This window comes from Lithobates pipiens, unplaced genomic scaffold (assembly GCF_037356315.1).
Source record: "Lithobates pipiens isolate NorthernLeopardFrog02 unplaced genomic scaffold, aLitPip1_a1.2 Scaffold_18, whole genome shotgun sequence".
Lineage (NCBI taxonomy): Eukaryota > Metazoa > Chordata > Amphibia > Anura > Ranidae > Lithobates > Lithobates pipiens.
The window spans coordinates 50436383-50457745 of record NW_027507758.1 but is presented as its reverse complement, the minus strand read 5'-3'; the positions used below and the strand labels follow the sequence as shown (position 1 = coordinate 50457745).

Below are 21363 nucleotides of genomic sequence, written 5' to 3'. Positions count from 1 at the left end.
CTCAAGTCTGTGGCAGAGACTTTTCTATACTTAACACTCTGCTGGCTGCTAGGCCTAGTGAGAGGAGGTCTATCCGGTGGTTGTGAGAATCCAGCTGTGAAACGGTAATTCTCTGGATTTCTTCTATAAGAGACTTTCTATTTTTGCAGTCCAAAAGTACCTGAACTTTCCTCCTAACCCTCTACACTCCATTAAGAGACTGTTTTATCTTCTAAATAAATAACACAAAAAGAAGATCCAATGTCAGTTTCTGCATTTCTTTGGGCCATCTACCACGGGAAACCCTAGACAGAGACGAGGCAAAGAAGGTAACGGGAAGCCCAATCAAACCAGCAGCTCCATCAGGGGTCAGTGCTACACACACATTTGACTTGTCTTTGCATAGAGATTTTTATTGAAGTGTATCTTATTTTTGTAATATTTATATATTTTTTTTAAACCAATTGGTGTTCATGTCACCTTCAATGTCCCATCTCTAAGGGGGTCATTCTCTTATTGTCATATTTTTAGGATGGGGTGATAGGACATCTGGTTCTGTGGATGGTGGAATCCTTTTCTTAGAACCACTTTAACCTCCTTAGCGGTATTCCCGAGTGTGGCTCGGGGTGAATTTTCAGTACCAAAAGCGGTAACCCCCCCCCCCCCCCCGAGCCACACTCTGGATTGCATTGCAGCATCCAGGCAAAGTTACTTACCGTATATACTCGAGTATAGGCCGACCCGAATATAAGCCGAGGCCCCCAATTTACCCCCAAAAAAACTGGCAAACTTATTGACTCGTGTATAAGCCGAGGGTAAGACATGCCTGTCCATCCCTGTGTGTGTGTCCGTCCATCCCTGTGTGTCCGTCCATCCCTGTGTGTCCGTCCATCCCTGTGTGTCCGTCCATCCCTGTGTGTGTGTGTCTCCATCCATCCATCCATCCCTGTGTGTGTGTGTGTATCCGTGTGTGTGTGTGTGTGTGTGTGTGTGTGTGTGTGTGTGTGTGTGTGTGTGTGTGTGTGTGTCCAGCCTACCTGTGTCCTGAGCCTTTGTCCCGAGCCTCCGTCCCGTGCCGAGCCTCCTTGCCTCCGTGCCTCGCCGCCGTGCCTCGCCGCCGTGCCTCGCCGCCGTGCCTTGCCTCCGGTCCCGTCCCGTCCCGTCCCGTGCCGTGCCGTCCTGTGCCTTGCCTCCGTCCCGTGCCCTCTTCGTTCGTCGGCGGCCATTGTAAAATTCAAAAGCTGCGCCGCCGCCTTCGCCTGTGATAGGCGGAACACTGAATTTCCCAGCAGCCTGTGTTCCGCCTATCACAGACGTCGTATCATCCTCGTCCGTAGTACGAGGATGATACGAAGTCCGTGATAGGCGGAACACAGGCTGCTGGGAAATTCAGTGTTCCGCCTATCACAGGCGAAGGGGGAGCCGGAGGCGCGGCTTTTGAATCAGAATGGCCGCTGTCTGTCTGCTCGACACGCTGATCGAGCGGGCAGACAGCGATGACTCGAGTATAAGCCGAGGGGGGCACTTTCAGCCTCAAAAAAGAGGCTGAAAATCTCGGCTTATACTCGAGTATATACGGTACCTTGTCCCCAGAATCCTGCTATGTCTCCCCGCTGTGTGTGTGAGCCGTGTCCTCCGCCGGATTTATCACAGTGCTGAGCTCCATTCCCTGCGAGCGTTGCGACGCACAGGGACGGAGCACAGCGCCAAATTCAAAAAGTGAAAAACACACAATACATACAGTACACTGTAATCTTACAGATTACATTACTGTATCACATTATTTCACCTCCCTTTTATCCCCAGTGATTTGTCCAGTGTCCTGCATGCAGTTTTATATTGTAAATACTGTTCTTCCTGCCTGGAAACTGGAGATTGTCCATAGCAACCAAAAATACATCAAAAGCGGTTTTAGACCAGCTAGAAAACAACGATAATAAATTGCAATCACTTGCAGAATTGAGCGATAGTGATTTGTGGGGAGATCCGTCATCAAACACTGAAAGTAATGACAGAGACAATTCTGCAACTCAGCAAATTTCAGTGTTTTTGATTTGATTACATTATTGAATACATTAGTATTATTTGTTATAATTATTTATAGTTATTTATTATATTATAATTTATGATTATGTGTAATAAACTTTAAAATACCCGGGATATCTACTAGACTCTTGTTTGGACAGATTTAAGTGCGTTATTCCTAAGAATTACAGGCCTACAATATAAAATGCCAAATTTCCATGCAAAACATTGTACCGCTTTGAGTATCAAAAATCTGACATAATCATAGTGCCAGGGAGGTCAAGTCCCGGTTCACATATATGTGATGTTGGAGCCATTCCAGTGCGGGCTCCTGCATTGCATGTCACCTACCGTTGGTTCACAATTACATCTGCGAACTGCTGTGGGTGTCAATGCAAAGTTAATGACACCCCCAAATCGGTTCGCAGATTGCAGTGTGAACTGCCAAATGGTGTGAACACCCATGAGACCCGATTCCAGTGCAGACCAAAAAAAAAAAAGGGTCCTGCCCCACTTTGGTGGGAATGCAATGCAAATTCAGCCATACAATTTGCATGGCTGAATTTGCATTGCCCAGACATTACAGACACATCGGTGCGAATCACATGCGATGTCCAACATCGCACCAGTGTGAACCCAGCCTAAGTCGAGGACAATATTAGCGTACGCACCCAAGGTCAGAGGGCACCCAGAATGGGAATTTTAGTCATAATAGAAAAGGTATCTGTAGGACCCTGGTGTTGCCAACACTTTCTTGGAATTTATTTTGTGCGATTCAGGGGAATGCGGCAGGTTCGCTTTAAGGCTGCACAATCGCTGAGAATATTTACGAAATCTTTCTGAAAACAGGAAAGGAGTGTGGGAGCCCTGTCCCATTAAACTGCCATGTTCCCATGTATGCAGGTGTACCCAGTCAATCCTCATTATTCACATCATAGGGCAGATCGGCGCCGCATATATTTTCATATAGCTTTAAACAGTGGCCCGATACAAAGCAAGCCAGCAGTCCCATGCTGCTAAATCTTTAATGGCAAAGAAAAAGGAATTCCTTAACTTGTCGGCACTACTTAAGGCCGCGGCGTTTGATCAAAGCCTAGTGAGCCCACAAGGAAAATGGAAAATGACAGGGGGGCGTTAAAACGCTAAAAACCTGTTGTTTGTTTACAGCAAGCCCAGAACCAAATCTGGAACACGCAATGGCAGGACTTGTGTTCTAGAATGCTTCTGGTCCAGAAAAAAAATTCTGGCAGAATGTGGGCCAGCTGTAAACTGTACAGAACTATTCATATTTTCGGTTCATCAGCGCACTTTTCCTTTTTTGTTAGGCCGGGGTTTTTCAGCAGTCCATCAACATAGCTGACTAATCAGGTTTTTAATTGCTTTAATGACATGTCATTACCTTTCATTTCTGCACAGAGGGTATTGGACGGTACGCGGTCTTCGGGGAGGGCCTGGGAATGTAGGTCATAGTCTTTCTGTAATATTCTTGGCTGCGTGAAGTAATCATTTGTATCCCGTGGTTTGATCTCCCTCATTATCATGTGCAACTGAGCCGCGGCTTCTGCGAGAGACAATGAGCACAGTCAGTGGGGAACGGTGAACCGCAAACAGCTTTGTCTCCCAGAGTTCATCGCCGTGCCCCCCTCACTGTTTTAGGTAACAGGACCCAAAACGTCTGAAGGCACGGCGGTTGTGCCGCTCGGCACAAAAGGAGCAGACACAAAATAGTCTCATACAGATCAACTGTTAACAGCTATGGAAATAAAAGGTCATGAGACAAAATGCATTAAAAAGGGAAGTACATTGAAGAAGAACAGCAACAAGTATTACTGAAAACACAAAGAGAAAATTGGGATATTTAGATTTATCACATGCACACATTAATCATTGCCACATCTTTTGAAAAACAAATCACATATTTTTTTTTTACATATAAAAAAAAAGAAAGAAACGATGAGGGAAATGGGTGGGGTTTACAGTTCTCAATTTTGGATCCTACCCTGAAATCCTTCCGCAGAGCTTCTGCTCCCCTAAACCCTCTCTGGGGGCGATTCTTAGACAGTTTGCCAATGTTTAGAGATTTGATATAACCAGAGTTCATTTTGATGTCAAATTTCTATTAAGTTTTAGTTGTATTTTAGCCTTTTGGTTTTAGTCTTATTTTAGTCGACTAAAATCAAATGGATTTGGTTAAATTATAATGAATTATTTAAGCATTTCTCTAGAACAGTGGTATCCACACTGCAGTCCTTTGCTTGCCTTTATCTGGGCCCTTGGGGCACTATTCCTCCCACTGAAATCAGTGATGGAACACTATAACTCCCACTGACACCAATGATGAGGGACTATTTCTCGCACTAAAGATTTGGCATTGTTTACTCCCACTGACACCAACGATGGGGCACTAGTCCTCCCACTGAGGGCCAACGATGGGGCACTAGTCCTCCCACTGAGGCCAACAATAGGGCACTATTCCTCCCACTGAAGCCAATGATGGGGCACTACTCCTCTCACTGAGGCCAACGATGGGGCACTAGTCCTCCCAATGAAGCCAACAATGGAGCACTAGTCCTCTCACTGAGGCCAACAATAGAGCACTATTCATTCCACTGAGGCCAACAATAGAGCACTATTCCTTCCACTGAGGCCCACGATGGGGCACTATTCCTCTCACTGAAATAAATGATGGGGCACTATTCCTCTCACTGAAATAAACGATGGGGCACTATTTCTCCCACTGAGGCCAACGATGGGACACTATTGCGCCCACTGACACCAATGATGGGGCACTATTTCTCCCACTGACATCAAATATGGGGCACTATTCCTCCCACTGACACATTGGTGGCCCCTTGAACATGCACTACAGACACAGATTTAGCCATTGTGATATATAACCAGTGTTAATTTTTACATCAAATTTTGATTTAGTTTTAGTTTGTCTAAAATGCCATTTTAGTTTTAGTCGTATTTTTAGTCTAATAATATAGTGTTAATTCCATCAGCAAAAATATTTTCATTGATTTTCATTGATGAAATGAACACTGGCTATAACACAGTTGCATACTTTCTGTGATACTTTATTTTCACATGAGGTCCAATCGGGTCCGGCTGTCAGTTTTACACTCAGACCCTCCATTATCCTCTTTGGGCAGTTGAATGTAAACTAATTTGTGCCCATTTACAGGTCCGTTAAGATTAAAAAAAAAAAAAAAAAACAGAAGGGGATCCATTATCCTTCGCCTGGCTGGATCGAAGGGCAATTGGGTGTAAACGGACAGCTGGTGCCTTTACATTCAGCTGCCCATAAAACAGAGTGGGGTGTCTGTGTCCGCACTGCATACGCGGAGCAGGCATGGACCTGTCATCTGGCCGCTACACTCGGTGTCAGTGAACGCAACCAATGCTGAGCAAAACCAGATCCGACCCGTGTAAAAGGGGCCTAATGCTGCGTACACATGACCGTTTTTTCCGTCGGAATAAACTCTGACGGTTTTTCCGACAGAGTTCTTACGGAATTCCGCTGAAACGGTCTTGCGTACACACAATCACACCAAAGTCCGACCGTCTAGAATGTGGTAACGTACAACACATATGACGGGACTAGAAAAGGGAAGTTCAATAGCCAGTAGCCAATAGCTTCCGTCTCGTACTTGCTTCAGAGCATGTGTTGTTTTTGGATGTTACGCCAAGTAAATATAGATACCGAACATGTCACGCTTTAAAATTGTGCACTTAAACATCTCCATAGGTGACGCTTTAAATTTTTTTACAGGTTAACCGTTTAGAGTTACAGAGGAGGTTTGCGGCGATACCTCACGTGTGGTTTGAATGCAGTTTACATATGTGGGCATGACTTACGTATGCGTTCGCTTCTGCGTGCGAGCACTGCGATCCGTGAACTAAACTGGGGGTGTCATTAACTTTGTTAATGACACCCGAAGCAGTTCGCACAAGGCAGTGTGAAGTGCCTGTGGGAGAGGAGCGATGGAACCGGCGCTGGAATTGCGCTGGTCCCAGCAACGCACTAGTGTGAACCCAGGGTGAATGTGCATTACAAAATAATCACTGCATTTTAAAACAAATTTATATGAACCATTTCATAGCATCCCTTCACACTAAATATAGTTATCACTACCTGAGTGTGAGAAAGACTTACCTGATTCGGTATCCATTGGCATCAGACCTTCTGGAGAAGAACTGTGGACAACAGGCGAGACGATGGCAGAGAGGCGGTAAGACAATGTAATCAGCTGAAATAGCAACTTTCTCCAATCCTCAACCGCCAGGAGACTCCTGAGGACAATCACAGACATTTTCATCAATACCTTCAGCATATCACGATGATATAAAGAGAAGTGACAAATAAAAGCAGCAGAAATGCGAAATCACAAAACAACCAAGAAACAAATAAATTTACCCTATATAAAATAAAATTAGGGCCCGATTCACACTGCTGCAGTACAATTTTGATCTGATATTCAGTGCGGTTACATGATGCAGCTTAGATGCGGTTTATTCTATGGGGGCAAAATTGCAGGAATCGCACCAAAGTAGTACAGGAACCCTTTACAAAATCGCATCCTGCTGAGTTGAAATAATGTGAAAGGGTACCATTGAAAACAATGTAATTTCCATTGTCATGCAATTCTGTATCGCATCTGAAATCACACAGACACATTCCCACCCCTAACCCCCCCTACCCCGCCCCCCCCGCCCCCCCCCCCCCCCCCCGCGGGACAGACGGACGGGAAGGCGGCGATCAGAGGTCTCCGTAACCTTAAGACATTGATGGCGAACCTTGGCACCCCAGATGTTTTTGGAACTACATTTCCCATGATGCTCAACTACATTGCAGGGTGCATGAGCATCACGGGAAATGTAGTTCCAAACATCTGGGGTGCCAGTGTTCACCATTTTTCCAATTCCGGGGTCATTGCGTCGCCTCCCAGCCAAGCAGGAAGTGCTACGACTCCCTTGCCAAGCGAGACCCACTTCCTGATTGGCCAGAAAGAGAATCAGGAAGACAATAACGAATATTAATTCGCTATTGCCACACAACTGGGTGGGCTCGGGCGCAGTACTCTATGCCCCAAGCCAACCCTTTTTTTTGTAAGTCAATTAGAGCCGCAGGCTCTATTCATGTGCTTCAAAAAAAAAAAAAATTCAAATCCATGCATTCAGCACCTTGTACGTAGATTAGGCGCCGGGCGCATGGATTAGGGGGGTGGTGCCCCTGCATATGACAGAATAAAAATTTGTAAGTGTTGTAACGTGTTATATGAATGAGTGACTTGTATAGCACTACCTATGCCAACTGAATCACTTCAGGGTGCTTTTTGGTATCATACGAGAAAAAAAATGTTGTGCTTGTCTGATTTGATAATTTCACATGACCTGTCCTGATTGGCTCTCAGCAACTGTGTACGAACGATCAGATTATTGTATGGTCCCTTTGAAAACAGAATTTTTTTTGTGCGATTTTCTGATTGTGTGAACTAGGCATAAAGGGTTGCAGATACTGCAGATTTTCTAATTACAAATGCTGAGCCTGTTTAGGCTGTTACAATGAAATAAGATTCTCCCATTTACAGAACAAAATGTTGGAGAATGGACATGGTAAGGAAAAATGTGGGGGAAGATTTATTAAAACTGGAGCAGCTGTAGGCCAATCAGACTAGGTTTTTATTGTAATGCAGTGTGGAAAATGCACAAGATTCGCTGCGTTTCCAGCATCAGTGTGACCCTAAGGCTCAAGGTAAACATGTCATTTTAGGTGCAGGCGTATGCACAAGTTGTAAATGTAGGGGGGGGGGGGGGAGTCAATAGCAGATCTGCATTATTATTTAGGAATACACACTAGATTAGGCTGTAGATCTGGTTTAGTAATATCACTTACCCCACAGACAACTGCTCCAACGCCCCGATGACACAATGCACCCGGCCATACAAAGGAAACGAGGAAGCAGCTTCCAGCAAGGAACTCTCTGCTTGTACAATTTCACGCTCAAGGATGTCCATCAACACTCTGACCACTAAAAAATACCATACACAAGAATGTAACATTCATTTTACTGCAATAAACATTCAGCATCATTCATCAATTGTTCTCATTTAGGGTATAGATACACACACACACACACACACACACACACACACACATATATATATATATATATATATATTTTTTTTTTTTATATATTTTTTATATATATATGTGTATGTGTATGTGTATAGCCAGAAATGTTCTTTCTACTTTTAGGCAGAGTAGCGAAGGGTTAAAACTCCAATCAGGTTTTTTTTTTTTTTTTTTTAAACAATAAAACCTGGAAGCTGATTGGTTTCTGTGCAGAGCTTCACCAGATTATGCACTCTCCCACATTGTATTCTGACAGCAGGGATGCCTCCATTGGCTACTTGTTCAACTTCTTTTGAGTGGGAGTGGTCACAAATGGATCGAAATTCAGCCAGCCCCTGCTCAACCGGTCAAATTTCGATCCATTTATGGTCAGCCAAATCTGTATATTCTAGGCACAAAAGAAGCCCGCTTAATACATCTGGGATTCCATTCAAGAAGCAGGTCTAAAAGAAATTCTCAGGGCCTTGAAACTGAATTATTTAAAGAAGTACAGCCAAAACTCATTTGGCTGTACTTCTCCAATAGATTACAGGAGTGCAGTTTGTTCTGCACTCCTGTGACCCGTTTTCAGCAGACTGAAGCTCACTTCACATGTCACAGAGCTGGTCCAGGCTGGGGAAAGATCGTGACCATATGGACATGACAGACACCCGACTCAGCCTCTCAGCGAGCCCCTGAGAGCCTGAGCCAGCCGCTCCCAACCCCGCCACAGTCCAGCGCTACAGTGAGCGCGGGGAGGCAGAGCAGAGAGCCAGAGACTGACAGTCACCAGCTCTCTGCTCCATCCACCTAGGTATGATTTCTCCAACAAATTCTCAATTTCTTCTAACTCAATGAAGGTATGATAGAATGCACTGAAAAACTATTTTTCAGAATTTCCATATGAAGGTTTGGATTAAATTCTACTGGTGCATAGCTAGCTTGGCAAAGGTCACCAGGGAAGTCAGAGGGGTGAATCTCCCCTGCGGAGAAAGAAATAAAAACCTTTTCAACACAGAGAAACCCCTGAAATACAGAGGATTTACATAGCGCCAACAGTTTGCTCAGCGCTTTACAAAATTAAGGCAGAAAATAGTGTTATGATACAATTTGGTACACGAGGAATCAGAGGGCCCTGCTCATTATATAAATAATGAATGCCCCTCGCGCTATCTACGTGTGTAAATAGAATATAGATAGGCAATTGCCGCTTAATCTATAGTGTATACAAAGCACTAAAGTGATAACAAATGTAAAGTGATCAGCGCAACTGATGGGCTAAATTTAAAATAGGTGAGTGAATGCCACTAAAATAGACTACAATGTGAAAAGGGGAGTATATGTATAAGTTCCTCTATGAAATGTGATGGTATCACATCGACTTGTGCAATGGGTAAAATGGAGCTACTTATGTTAATATGTAAAAAAAAAAAAAAAAAATCACATGTATATAACACAATAACAATACTCAGCAAACAAAAATAAAAATAAATCCTGTGCAAAAAGAAAATGCGTGCAAAAATGCTATATAAATTATATATTTATATTGTTATATGGAATACCATTTACTTTTTGCACAGGGTTTTAGACATTTTGCACAGCAGTGCTCTCTAGCACAGGATTTCAGCATTGCTTTTTTGCACAGGACTATTGCAATTTGTTCTTTCATTGGATTATAGAATCCAGCACAGAACTGCTATTTTGCACATTATTGCTTTTTGCACAGGATTGATTGCACGTACCGTATATACTCGAGTATAAGCCGAGATTTTCAGCCTCTTTTTTGAGGCTGAAAGTGCCCCCCTCGGCTTATACTCGAGTCATCGCTGTCTGCCCGCTCGATCAGCGTGTCGAGCAGACAGACAGCGGCCATTCTGATTCAAAAGCCGCGCCTCCGGCTCCCCCTTCGCCTGTGATAGGCGGAACACTGAATTTCCCAGCAGCCTGTGTTCCGCCTATCACGGACTTCGTATCATCCTCGTACTACGGACGAGGATGATACGACGTCTGTGATAGGCGGAACACAGGCTGCTGGGAAATTCAGTGTTCCGCCTATCACAGGCGAAGGCGGCGGCGCAGCTTTTGAATTTTACAATGGCCGCCGACGAACGAAGAGGGCACGGGACGGAGGCAAGGCACAGGACGGCACGGCACGGGACGGGACGGGACGGGACCGGAGGCAAGGCACGGCGGCGAGGCACGGCGGCGAGGCACGGCGGCGAGGCACGGAGGCAAGGAGGCTCGGCACGGGACGGAGGCTCGGGACAAAGGCTCAGGACACAGGTAGGCTGGACACACACACACACACACACACACACACACACACACACACACACACACACACACACGGATACACACACACACACAGGGATGGATGGATGGATGGAGACACACACACACAGGGATGGACGGACACACAGGGATGGACGGACACACAGGGATGGACGGACACACAGGGATGGACGGACACACACACAGGGATGGACAGGCATGTCTTACCCTCGGCTTATACACGAGTCAATAAGTTTGCCAGTTTTTTTGGGGGTAAATTGGGGGCCTCGGCTTATATTCGGGTCGGCCTATACTCGAGTATATACGGTAATTGCATTTTTGCACAGGATTTTTTTTTATTTTTGTTTGCCGAGAATTGTTATTGTAATGTATATGTGATTTTTTTTTTACATATTAACATAAGTAGCTCCATTTTACTCATTGCACAAGTCGTTGATACCATCACATTTCATAGAGGAACTTATACATATACTCCCCTTTTCACCCTGCTCATTAGAGCTTACAATCTAAGAGGGAGGGTCCAGTAATACAAAAAAGGTAAGTGTGGGGGATGAGCTGAAGAAGAAAGTAAAAAACAGTATATTAGTTAGAAGCAGGATAGGCTTCTTTAAAAAAAAAAAAAAATGCAACCTGCAAGGCAAAGGCATAATGAGCTAGTATGCATAGCATACTAGCTCATTATGAATAACTTACCTGAGAACGAAGCCCCCGAAGTGGTCCTCCTCCTTTATCTTCACCGCTGCCATGTATCCCAGGGGGGCCTTCCGGGTCTCGCTGCTCCGGTGCTGTGATTCGCCCGAGCCGCGAAGACGTCACTCCCGCACATGCGCACGGGAGCCGACACTCGCGGCATATCGCCGTGATCTGCGGTGTGCTCAGTGTGCCTCTGACTACGGCGCATGCGCTGTAGACAGTGGTGCCTGTCTTTTTGTAAATATCTCCTAAACCGTATAGGTTTAGGAGATATTTCTTGGACCTACAGGTAAGCCTTAATCTAGGCTTACTTGTAGGTCAAAGTGGTTTGTAAGGGTTTACAACCACTGACAAGACAAGACAAGGGTTTTCAGGGATTGTCTAAACATTGTATAGATTAGAATATAGTCGGACAGATTGGGGTAGGGAGTTTTAAAGGATGGGCGAAGCTCAGGAGAAAGCCTGGGGGTGAGCAAGGGAGGAGGTGACAAGGGAGCTAGAGAACAGGAGGTCTTGGGAGGACCAAACAGGACGGTTTGGTTGAAATTTTGAGACTAGGTTAGCTGTGTAGCTGGGGGCAGAGTTGTGGATGGCTTTGTAAGCTCTTAGTGCTTTGCATTTTATTCATTGGTGGAGCGGAAGCCAGTGGAGGGATCGGCAGAGAGGGATGCTAGACACTGAACAGTTAGTAAGGTGGATGAGTCTGGCAGCAGCATTCATGGTAGACTGATGGAGGCTTAGCCTATTTAAATGTAATCCAATGAAGAATAACTTTATGATCTCAAGGAACCCCTGCTAAAAAATGACTATACCTACAACTCATGATACTTTAGTGTGATGGACAGTGGGAAAAATGCTAATTACATTTGTGGTCATTGGGAAGAATTGCCCCTTTACAGATAGCTAAAAAGATGAATGGTGTCAGTGGGAACTTATCTGAGAGGCAGAAATGGCTCATTGCTCAAGAAACCCCTAGCAACCTCTACAGAAACCCTAGTTGAGAAACCCCACATTAGAGTGTCCAACCCTCTTCCACTCCATCCAAAAAAAAAAAAAGTGTGCCTTCACCTACACTTCAAATCACAGTTGAACACATTCTTTCTTAGACTCCTCATACGGACAGTGCGTGGACTGGAAAGACCTAAGACCTTTACTAGTGTTTCATAAAAAAAAAAACCCAAATACACTTTTGCCAAAAATACCAGCACTAAAATGATAACTTAAAGCAAAACAAAAATGTTTCTTTTACAGAGCTGCTTTATTTGGCCAAGAATTTGTCTGGTCCAAAATCAGGCCAAAACGTTAACTCAAACTTCCAGAAAGGCTGCTGAATGAACTAGAGTGATGAGAGACAAGAAAAACAGCGCCCGCTTCTGTAACTGATGAAATTGTATCCCCACAATGCACACTTCAGCCTCTCAAAGTTAAATTCTACTTTGACACCCTCAAAGTATTTTGTTTTGTCAATTCCCTCAGACTTTCATCATTTTATTTCTAATGCCGCGTACACACGGGCGGATTGTATGGCGTACTTAGTCCGTCTAAACACATTTCAACGGACAATCCGCTCGTGTGTGGGCTTCAGCGGACTTTTTCAGCGTGCAGTCCGGAGTACTAAGTATTTTGTTTTTTTCGAAATTCTGTCCGTCGTACTTTGGTTTCAGCGGACAATACGGTCGTCAGTATGCTAGTTCGACGGACTAAGAATGGCGCATGCTCAGAAAGGATTTACACGGCGGAAGGGTGCTTTGCTGTGTCTTGGACTTCCTATTTCTAGTCCCATCGTACGTGCTGTAAACGTCATCGCGCAAGCTTTCTAAGGACTGTTTGTGTATCCGTGTGTGGTCAAGTCCGTTCAGTGGAAAGTACGACGGACTGTCCGTCGGATTGTATGACGGACTAAGTACGCCATACAGTCCGCTCGTGTGTACGCGGCATTATAGGACTCTGTATGTAGAACGTTTTTACATTCTGGTGTTTTGTGAGCAGAGGTAAGACCAAAAACTTTCTTCTGATTTCCATGCATGCAGGGCTTCTCTCCACCGGCTGCTCTGAACGGCACTATGCAGAAAACGGCTGTAACAATTAGAGGTTACAGCGGTCATCTTTGGTGCACACTGGAAAAAAACTGTGTGTGCACAGAAAATTTAAGTCGTTGTAAAGGGTCAAGGTCTTTTTTAAATTCAAGCATGAAGGTAAAAAAACCTGTGTTCAGTAGCCTCCCCAGCACCACCCTAATACCTACCCGAGACCCATCTCGATCCAGCAATGTGCACAAGAGCAGGGGTTCTCCCAAGTCTCTTCCTACTTATTGGCAGAGACTGCAGCTTAAGCCATTGGCTCCAGCTACTGTCAATCACAACCAGTGAGTCAATGAGGAGAGAGCGTGGAGTGGCCAAGCTACATTCTATTTGTGAATGGACACACAGTTGTACTGCGGCAGGTTGGCTCCCTGGGTGAAACGACGTTACGTCTTTTGACCATGGGGGGGGGGGGGCATGCGTGCCGCCGGAGCCGACGTGAGTGCCTGGAGGGTGCAATGACCGCCGGGCACCCAAGATTGCTTGTGGCAGAGCAAGAACTGGGATGTGTGTAAACACACAGATCCTTGTTTTCTCAAGGGAGAGGAGACAGGTCGTGTATTCATACTAAGTAAGAACAACAATCTCTATGTGTCCTCCTAGTCAGTTCCATCCCCCCCCACAGTTAGAACACACTGAGGGAACACCATTAACCCCTTGATCGCCCCATAGTGTTAACCCCTTCCCTGCCAGTGACATTCATACAGTAATCAGTGAATTTTTATAGCACTGATCGCTGTATAATTGTCACTGGTCCCAAAACTGTGTTAAAATTGTCCGATCTGTCCGCCGCAATATCGCAGTCCCAATAAAAATCGCTGATCACCGCCATTACTAGTAACAAAAAAAAATTATAAAAATGCCATAAATCTATCCCCTATTTTGTATACGTTAAAACGTTTGCGCAAACCAATCCAACTGTGATTTTTTTTTTTTACCAAAAATATCTAGAAGAATATATATCGGCCTAAACTGATGAAGACATTTTTTTTTCTTAATTGGTATATTATAGCAAAAATTAAAAATAGGCTTTTTTTTTTTTTTCAAAATTGTCACTCTTCTTTTGTTTATAGCGCAAAAAATAAAAACTGCAGAGGTGATCAAATACCACCAAAAGAAAGCTCTATTTATGGGGAAAAAAGAACATCAATTTTGTTTGGGTACAGTGTCGCACAACTGCGCAATTGTCAGTGCCGTATGGCAAAAAACGGCCTGGTCATTGAGCAGCCAAATCTTCTGGGGCTGAAGTGTTTAAACTCTTCCTAAAATGGGATATTATCTGCTGGTGTAAACATTTACTTGCCAAGTGGATAAATTGCATGTCAATATAATTTCAAAAGTCATTTTCAGCTTGCAACTTTCTTTAGCAGGATACCTGGTGAACATTCAACATCCTGCCCCGCACTGCCGACCCATTTTTCTTTTTTTGTAAAAAAGGAGGCACGGTAAACAGCGGTGCTGTATAAATCCAAAACATTATTAGCCAGCAGTCCTTGAAGACTGTATTAAAAAAACACAAGCGTTGGTTGCATATATTTGCAAATATACAGCATGTGGAAGCCACTGTTTTCCGGGCACCCCTCTATAATAAGAAGAAGTGGGTGACAGCGTGGGACAGGATTTTGAATATTAGTTGCTTTGGTTGTGAATGTCATCTACACCCCCAATTGTTAATGCTACCAACTCTGAGGGCAAAATACTTTATTTTTAATTTGTTTCCTGCTGGTAAGTGTGCTGGTTACATGCACATTGCTTTAAAGAGGAAGTAAACCCTCCTAAACATGTTTAGCTTGTTAGATAATACTTTTCTCAGGCAGCTGATCGCTGCCTGAGAAAGTGAACTTACTTGTCACATTTTCGTAAAAACCGCCGTTTACGTTTCCGTGACGTCAGCCGCGCTTGCGCTGTGTGGTCGTGCGAATGCGGCGTATACTGTCTTGCCGACTTTCATCTTCCTGCCTCTCTGCCTTTTTTTATTACGAGGCATTCTCCTCACTGCGGCAGAGGAGAAGTCTCGCGTTGTAATCCTATCCCTGCTCTTCCTGACACTCCCCCTTGTGACTGAAGACGTCACGCAGGGGAATGAATGCTTTGTTGCCTTAGTAACGGCAACCGAGATCGAGGCTTGGTTAGGATTTCTATTGACGCTACGGCGCATGCGCGAGATTTCCGGAGTGAAATCGAACTAAGGGCGGAAATGACGTCCGGAACGGACGTCAAAGCCCGAATTTGAAATGGCGCGGGAGATACCCGGAAGGAGGATATTTTGTAAAAGAGAAAAAAAGGTATTTACAGCGCTCGTTTTGCGATATAACATAAATAGAATGAAGGCTGATGTACAGTATTAGAGTAAGATTATTAAAATGGAAATTTTTTGGGCGGGTTTACTTCCTCTTTAAAAAGCTAGTGACTTGAAAAAGTATTCATACCCCTTGAAATTTTCCACATTTTGTCATGTTACACCCAAAAACGTAAATGTATTTTATTGGGATTTTATATGATAGACCAACACAAAGTGACACATAATTGTGAAGTGGAAGGAAAATGATGAATGGTTTTCAAATAAATATGTGAAAAGTGTGGGGTACATTTGTATAGCGCCCCCCTGAGTCAATACTTTGTAGAACCGCCTTTCACTGTAATTACAGCTGCAAGTCTTTTTTTGGGGATGTCTCTACCAGCTTTGCACATGTAGACAGTGACATTTTTGCTCATTCTTCTTTGCAGAACAGCTCAAGCTCTGTCAGATTGGATGGAGAGAGTCTGTGAACAGCAATTTTCAAGTCTTGCCACAGATTTTCAATTGGATTTAGGTCTGGACCATTCTAAGGCCGCGTACACACGGGCGGATTGTCTGCCCAACTAAGTTCGTCAGACAATCCGACAGACAGTCCGTTCAACTTTTGAATGAACGGACTTGACCACACACGATGAGCAGACAGTCTGCTGAAAGCTTGCGTGATGATGTGTACAGCACGTACGACGGGACTAGAAATACGACGTCCAATACACTGCAATGCAACCTTAGGCGTGTAAATCCTTTCTGAGCATGCGCCATACTTAGTCCGTCCAACTTGCCTACACACGAGCGGACTGTCCGCTGAAACCAAGTTTGGACGGACAAAATTACGGAAATTCCGAAAGACTTCGTCCGTCAGACTGTCCACTAAGTTGGGCAGACAATCCGCCCGTGTGTACGCGGCCTAACACATGAATATGCTTTGATCTACACCATTCCATTGTAGCTTTGGATGTATGTTTAGAGTTATTGTTCTGCTGGAAGGTGAACCTCCACCCCAGTCTCAACTCTTTTGCAGACTCTGACAGGTTTTCTTCTAAGATCGCCCTGTATTTGGCTCCATCCATCTTCTCATCAACTCTGACGAGCTTCACTGTGCCTGCTGAAGAAAAGCATCCCCACAACATGATGTTGCCACCACCACGTATCACGGTGGGGATGGTGTGTTCAGGGTGACGTGCAGTGTTAGGTTTCCACCACACATAGCGTTTTGCTTTTCGGCCCAAAAAGTTACATTTTGGTCTCATCTGACCAGAGCACCTTCCACCCGTTTGCTGTGTCCCCCACATGGCTTCTCGTAAACTGCAAATGGGACTTCTTATGGCTTTCTTTCAACAATGGCTTTATTCTTGCCACTCTTCCATAAAGACCAGATTTGTGGAGTGCACGACTAATAGTTGTCCTGTGGACAGATTCTCCAACCTGAGCTGTGGATCTCTGCAGCTCCTCCAGAGTTACCATGGGCCTCTTGGCTGCTTCTCTGATTAATCCTCTCCTTGCCCGGCCTGTCAGTTTAGGTGGATGGTCATGTATTGGTAGGTCTGCAGTTGTGCCATACTATTTCCATTTTCGGATGATAGATTGAACAGTGCTCCGTGAGATGTTCACAGCTTGGGATATTTTTTTTTTTATAACCTAACCCTGCTTTAAACTTCTCCATGACTTTATCCCTGACCTGTCTGTTGTGTTCCTTGGCTTTCATGACGTTGTTTGCTCACTAAGGATCTCTAACAAACCTCTGAGGGCTTCACAGAACAGTGATTGAAATTACACACAGGTGGACACTATTTACTAATTAGATTTTCTGGAGGCAATTGGTTCCAATAGTTTGTAGTTAGGGGTATTGGAGCAAGTGTTAGTTCACACCAGATACAGTTCTGTGAGCTTTTTTCTGCACTAAAAATGCATGCAGTGTTTTCCATATATTCCAATGGCTCTAGTTCACACCAGTGCAGTCAGTTTCTGGTACAAAGAAAAAAAAACCGAGTGTGCTGCATTTTTTTCTGCACAGAATAGTACTGGAACCTAGAAAATTGTATCAAAAATGCACTGGAACTGCATGTGGTGTGGACTGTAAGTAAAAACTGATCCGGAACCTATGCGGAGTGCATTTTTGTGGTGTGATCTGGCCCTAAAAGTGCATGCAGTGTTTTCCATGTATTCCAATGGCTCTAGTTCACGCCAGGGCAGTCAGTTCGTCAGTTTCTGGTGCAGAAACTGACCATAAGTGGTCTGGAACTGACTGCATTGGTGTGAACTAGAGCCATTGCAATACATGCAAAATACTCTGCATGCATTTTTAGAGCAGAAAAAAAGCGCATGGAACCACATCTGGTGTGAATTGACCCTAAAGGGGGCTGAATAAAAATGCACACCACACTTTCCAGTTATTTGTAAAAACATAAAAATAAAAAACATTTATAATTTTCCTTCCACTTCACAATTATGTGCCAATTTGTGTTGGCCTATCACATAAAACATTCCAATAAAATACATTTATGGATTTAGTTGTAACATGACAAAATGTGGAAAATTTTAAGTGTTATGAATACTTTTTCAAGGCACTGTAGTTATGAGTCTGCCATCACACACTGTGCGAATCAGCCCTAGATGCAGGCACCACAGTATATAGAGAGGCCTTGAATATGCAGTGTGGCTTCCATATACAGTGAGTGGAAAAAAAGTACTTGATCCCCTGCCGATTTTGTACATTTGCCCACTGACAAAGACATGATCAGTCTATAATTTTAATGGTAGGTTTATTTTTTTTACAGTGATAGACAGAACAACAAAAATATCCAGAAAAAAGGATTTTTTAAAAAGTAATAAATTGATATGCAAAATTATTTTTTTTATCACTTTTATTGCTGTCACAAGGAATGCAAGCATCCCATGTGACAGTAATAGGTGGTGACAGGTACTCTTTATGCAGGGATCGGGCTAAAAGACCCCAAAATCCCTCCTTTGCACTTCAAAGTATTCAGATCGCCGTTTTCTGCGATTCTGAATACTGTATATTTTTCTAAAACCGGCGCCATTGGCAGCCGAGTAAACAGGAAGTGATGTCATGACGTTGCTTACGTGTTTACAATTAGGAGGCTGGAATGAAGCTGTCCCTAGCCGCCAGAAGTGGCGGTTTGTTGATCGGGGCTCCCGATGGAACGGGAGCCCCGGCAAGAGTGGCGAGAGGTGGCGGGCATCATCCCGGTATAACCCCCAAAAGCCGAGTACGCACATCTGCGTACGCTCAGCGGCAAGGGGTTAAAGCGGAGGTCCACCCTAAAGTAGACCTTCCGCTCATCGGAACCCTCCCCCCCTCCGGCGCCACAATTGGCACCTTTCAGGGGGGAGGGGGGTGCAGATACCTGTACAGTACAGGTATCTGCATCCACTTCTGGGATAGCTCTCTGCGGAAAGGGGCGTAGATTACGCCCCTTTCCGCAAGTGCCGGCCCCTTTCCGCAAGTGCCCCGCTGCCTGCGGGGAAACACACAGATCCCAGAGGCAGCGGGGACCGTCCTTATTGCGCAGCGTGACTCGCGCATGCGCAGTAGGGAACCGGAAAATGAAGCCGAAAGGCTCCATTTCCTGATTCCCATACCCAAGATGGCGGCGGCAGCACACGAGAGACGATCTAGAGATCGGCTTCGGGTGCCGACATCGCGGGCGCGCTGGACAGGTAAGTGTCACTATTTTAAAAGTCAGCAGCTGCAGTATTTGTAGCTGCTGGCTTTAAAAAAAAAAAAAAAGAAAAAAAAAAAAAAAACGCGGAGTCCCGGCGGACTCCCGATTTAAATAGTTTACTAGGACCAAGCTGTTCCAAACTATTTTCTTCCCCGTGCAGCAGCTGTCAGTGCTGCAGCATTCCCTACACACAGCCCTGTGTTCCAGCAGCAGTATGGCGACTTCCCATCCCGCTCCGGGAACAAAATCAAGTCAGCATTCAATCATAAAATAAAAGGTTCCTGTGAACCTAATGCTACATACAGTTCATACAGCGCTGAGAGCTGCTGCAATTGTTAGTAAAGGAATTTGTTTGTTTGGATCAGCTTGGTCCAAACAAGCAATTCAAAGTAAAACTAATGTCAGTATACTTACCTGCTTTCAAACATCCAAAATCCAGGTGGTGTCCCTGCTTGGCGCCAGCCTCTTTTACCGGAGTGCCAGTCTTCAGGCACCTTCATTGGCTGGCGCAGGATGACATAACTTGTGCGCTTGTGCAGAAGTCCATCACGCTGGCACACAGGGACCATGCCAGCAATGTAAGTCTACAAGCTACAGAATGGCGAGTGAGCAGGTAGGTGTATTTTGTTGCAGAAGAGACATAGGGGTTGATTTACAAAAAACTGTAGAATGCAAAATCTGGTGCATGGTAGCCAACCAGCTTCTAACTACAGCTTGTTCAATTAAGCTTTGACAAAAAAAACCTGGAAGCGGATTGGTTTCTATGCACAGTTGCACCAGATTTTGCACTCTCCAGTCTTAGTCTGGCTGTCAATCACAGCCAATGAGGAGAGAACAGGGGGCGGTGCCAAGCAGCACTCTGTGCGTGAATGGACAAGAGGCAAGTATAAATTTTATTTTTATTTTTTCCTTTAGAATCCCTTTAAGACTGGTGGCAACCAGCCTTTAGCACCAACCCCCCTCATCTTTTGTAGAAGCCAGTTTTAAGTACTGAGAATAGGGTTAATTAGGTGCTAGCAGGATCTAAGCAACCATATAAAGAAACATTTTTTCTGTGGTTTAAAGTTCTGGACTCGGTTTTGTTTTTGTGGATACATTTTTTTTTACATTTTTAAAAGCATGCGTGTAAAATACCAACCGTCCAACCCTTTTATAAAATAAATACAGATGGCACTAAGAGGCTTTGCTTCAACATTGAGCAGCCAAAGTAAAATTTCTTTTTTAGTATGTTTTCTGTAGCAAATAAAAATGGTCTGGAGTATACCCAGGGAATCATATAAAACGCCAAAGTACATCTGCCAACGGCTTCATCGTGGGTTACAGGAGAGCACAGACTTGCTTTGACTTAGGTGGAAAAAGGTGCAACCGCTGTGCTTTGCAATTTAACAAAGATATGGGCCAGAAAAGTCCTGAAACGAGTTTATTCCAATGTGAAATATATGCAAGATTGTAAACAAAAACCAAGAAGTGTCATTTCTTATACTTTGCACGTTGAGTTGAGTTCTTGACCAACTGTATTGCCTAACAGAAGAAAGGCGAGGTCAGGGACCCGATTGTGTTGTCTGGCCAAACTGGATTACGACACTGACTAAACAGAACCACAAATGTATTGAAAGCCCTGCATAAGGAGGTGAGGTTTGGCCCTAGATACGTGTTGGCTTTTGTGTACAATCTTCCACCTCAATTTATATTTGAATAAACTTGTATCTGGACATTAAACTCGTGGTGTGGTGCATTAATCTCAGATCTCCCTTTCTGCATTACAATTCGAGGAGACTGGGAATCCAGTGGTGTGTAAAAGCTGCCTGGAATTCCAACACCGTACACATGTACCATTAACATTAATAGTATCTTAGTACTACTTATCCATTTACCTAATAAATGGCCAACTGGCTGCTCTGGCATTCAACAATAATTGATTTATGGACCGCCTAGCCCCACCCAACTTTTCTTGTAACTTCAGTTACAGGTAGACTATATATTTAACATTAAACATTAAGACCCCTTTCACACTGGGGCGTTTTTTCAGGCATTTTTCAGGCACTTTAGCGTTAAAAAAAAGCGCCTGTAAAGTGCTTGAAAAAAGCTGCAACTGCAATCCCAATGTAAAAGCCCGAGTGCTTTCACACTGAGATCCCTTTCACACTGGGGCGTTTTTCACGCTTTAGCGTTAAAAAAAGCACCTGAAAGAAG

The 21363-nt window shown here is 44.3% G+C and overlaps 1 protein-coding gene across 2 annotated transcripts in view; it reads right to left on the bottom strand.

Annotated features, from left to right (window-relative positions):
- Positions 1-21363, bottom strand: part of THADA (THADA armadillo repeat containing) — a 930763-nt gene that overhangs the window by 831510 nt on the left and 77890 nt on the right. For both annotated transcript variants that reach the window (XM_077485673.1, XM_077485674.1), the window contains exons 18-20: positions 7904-8039; positions 6164-6300; positions 3404-3565 (exon numbers count right to left, since the gene is read on the bottom strand). In XM_077485673.1, coding sequence (XP_077341799.1) covers positions 3404-3565; positions 6164-6300; positions 7904-8039 — 435 coding nt within the window. The remainder of the gene's footprint in view (positions 1-3403; positions 3566-6163; positions 6301-7903; positions 8040-21363) is intronic.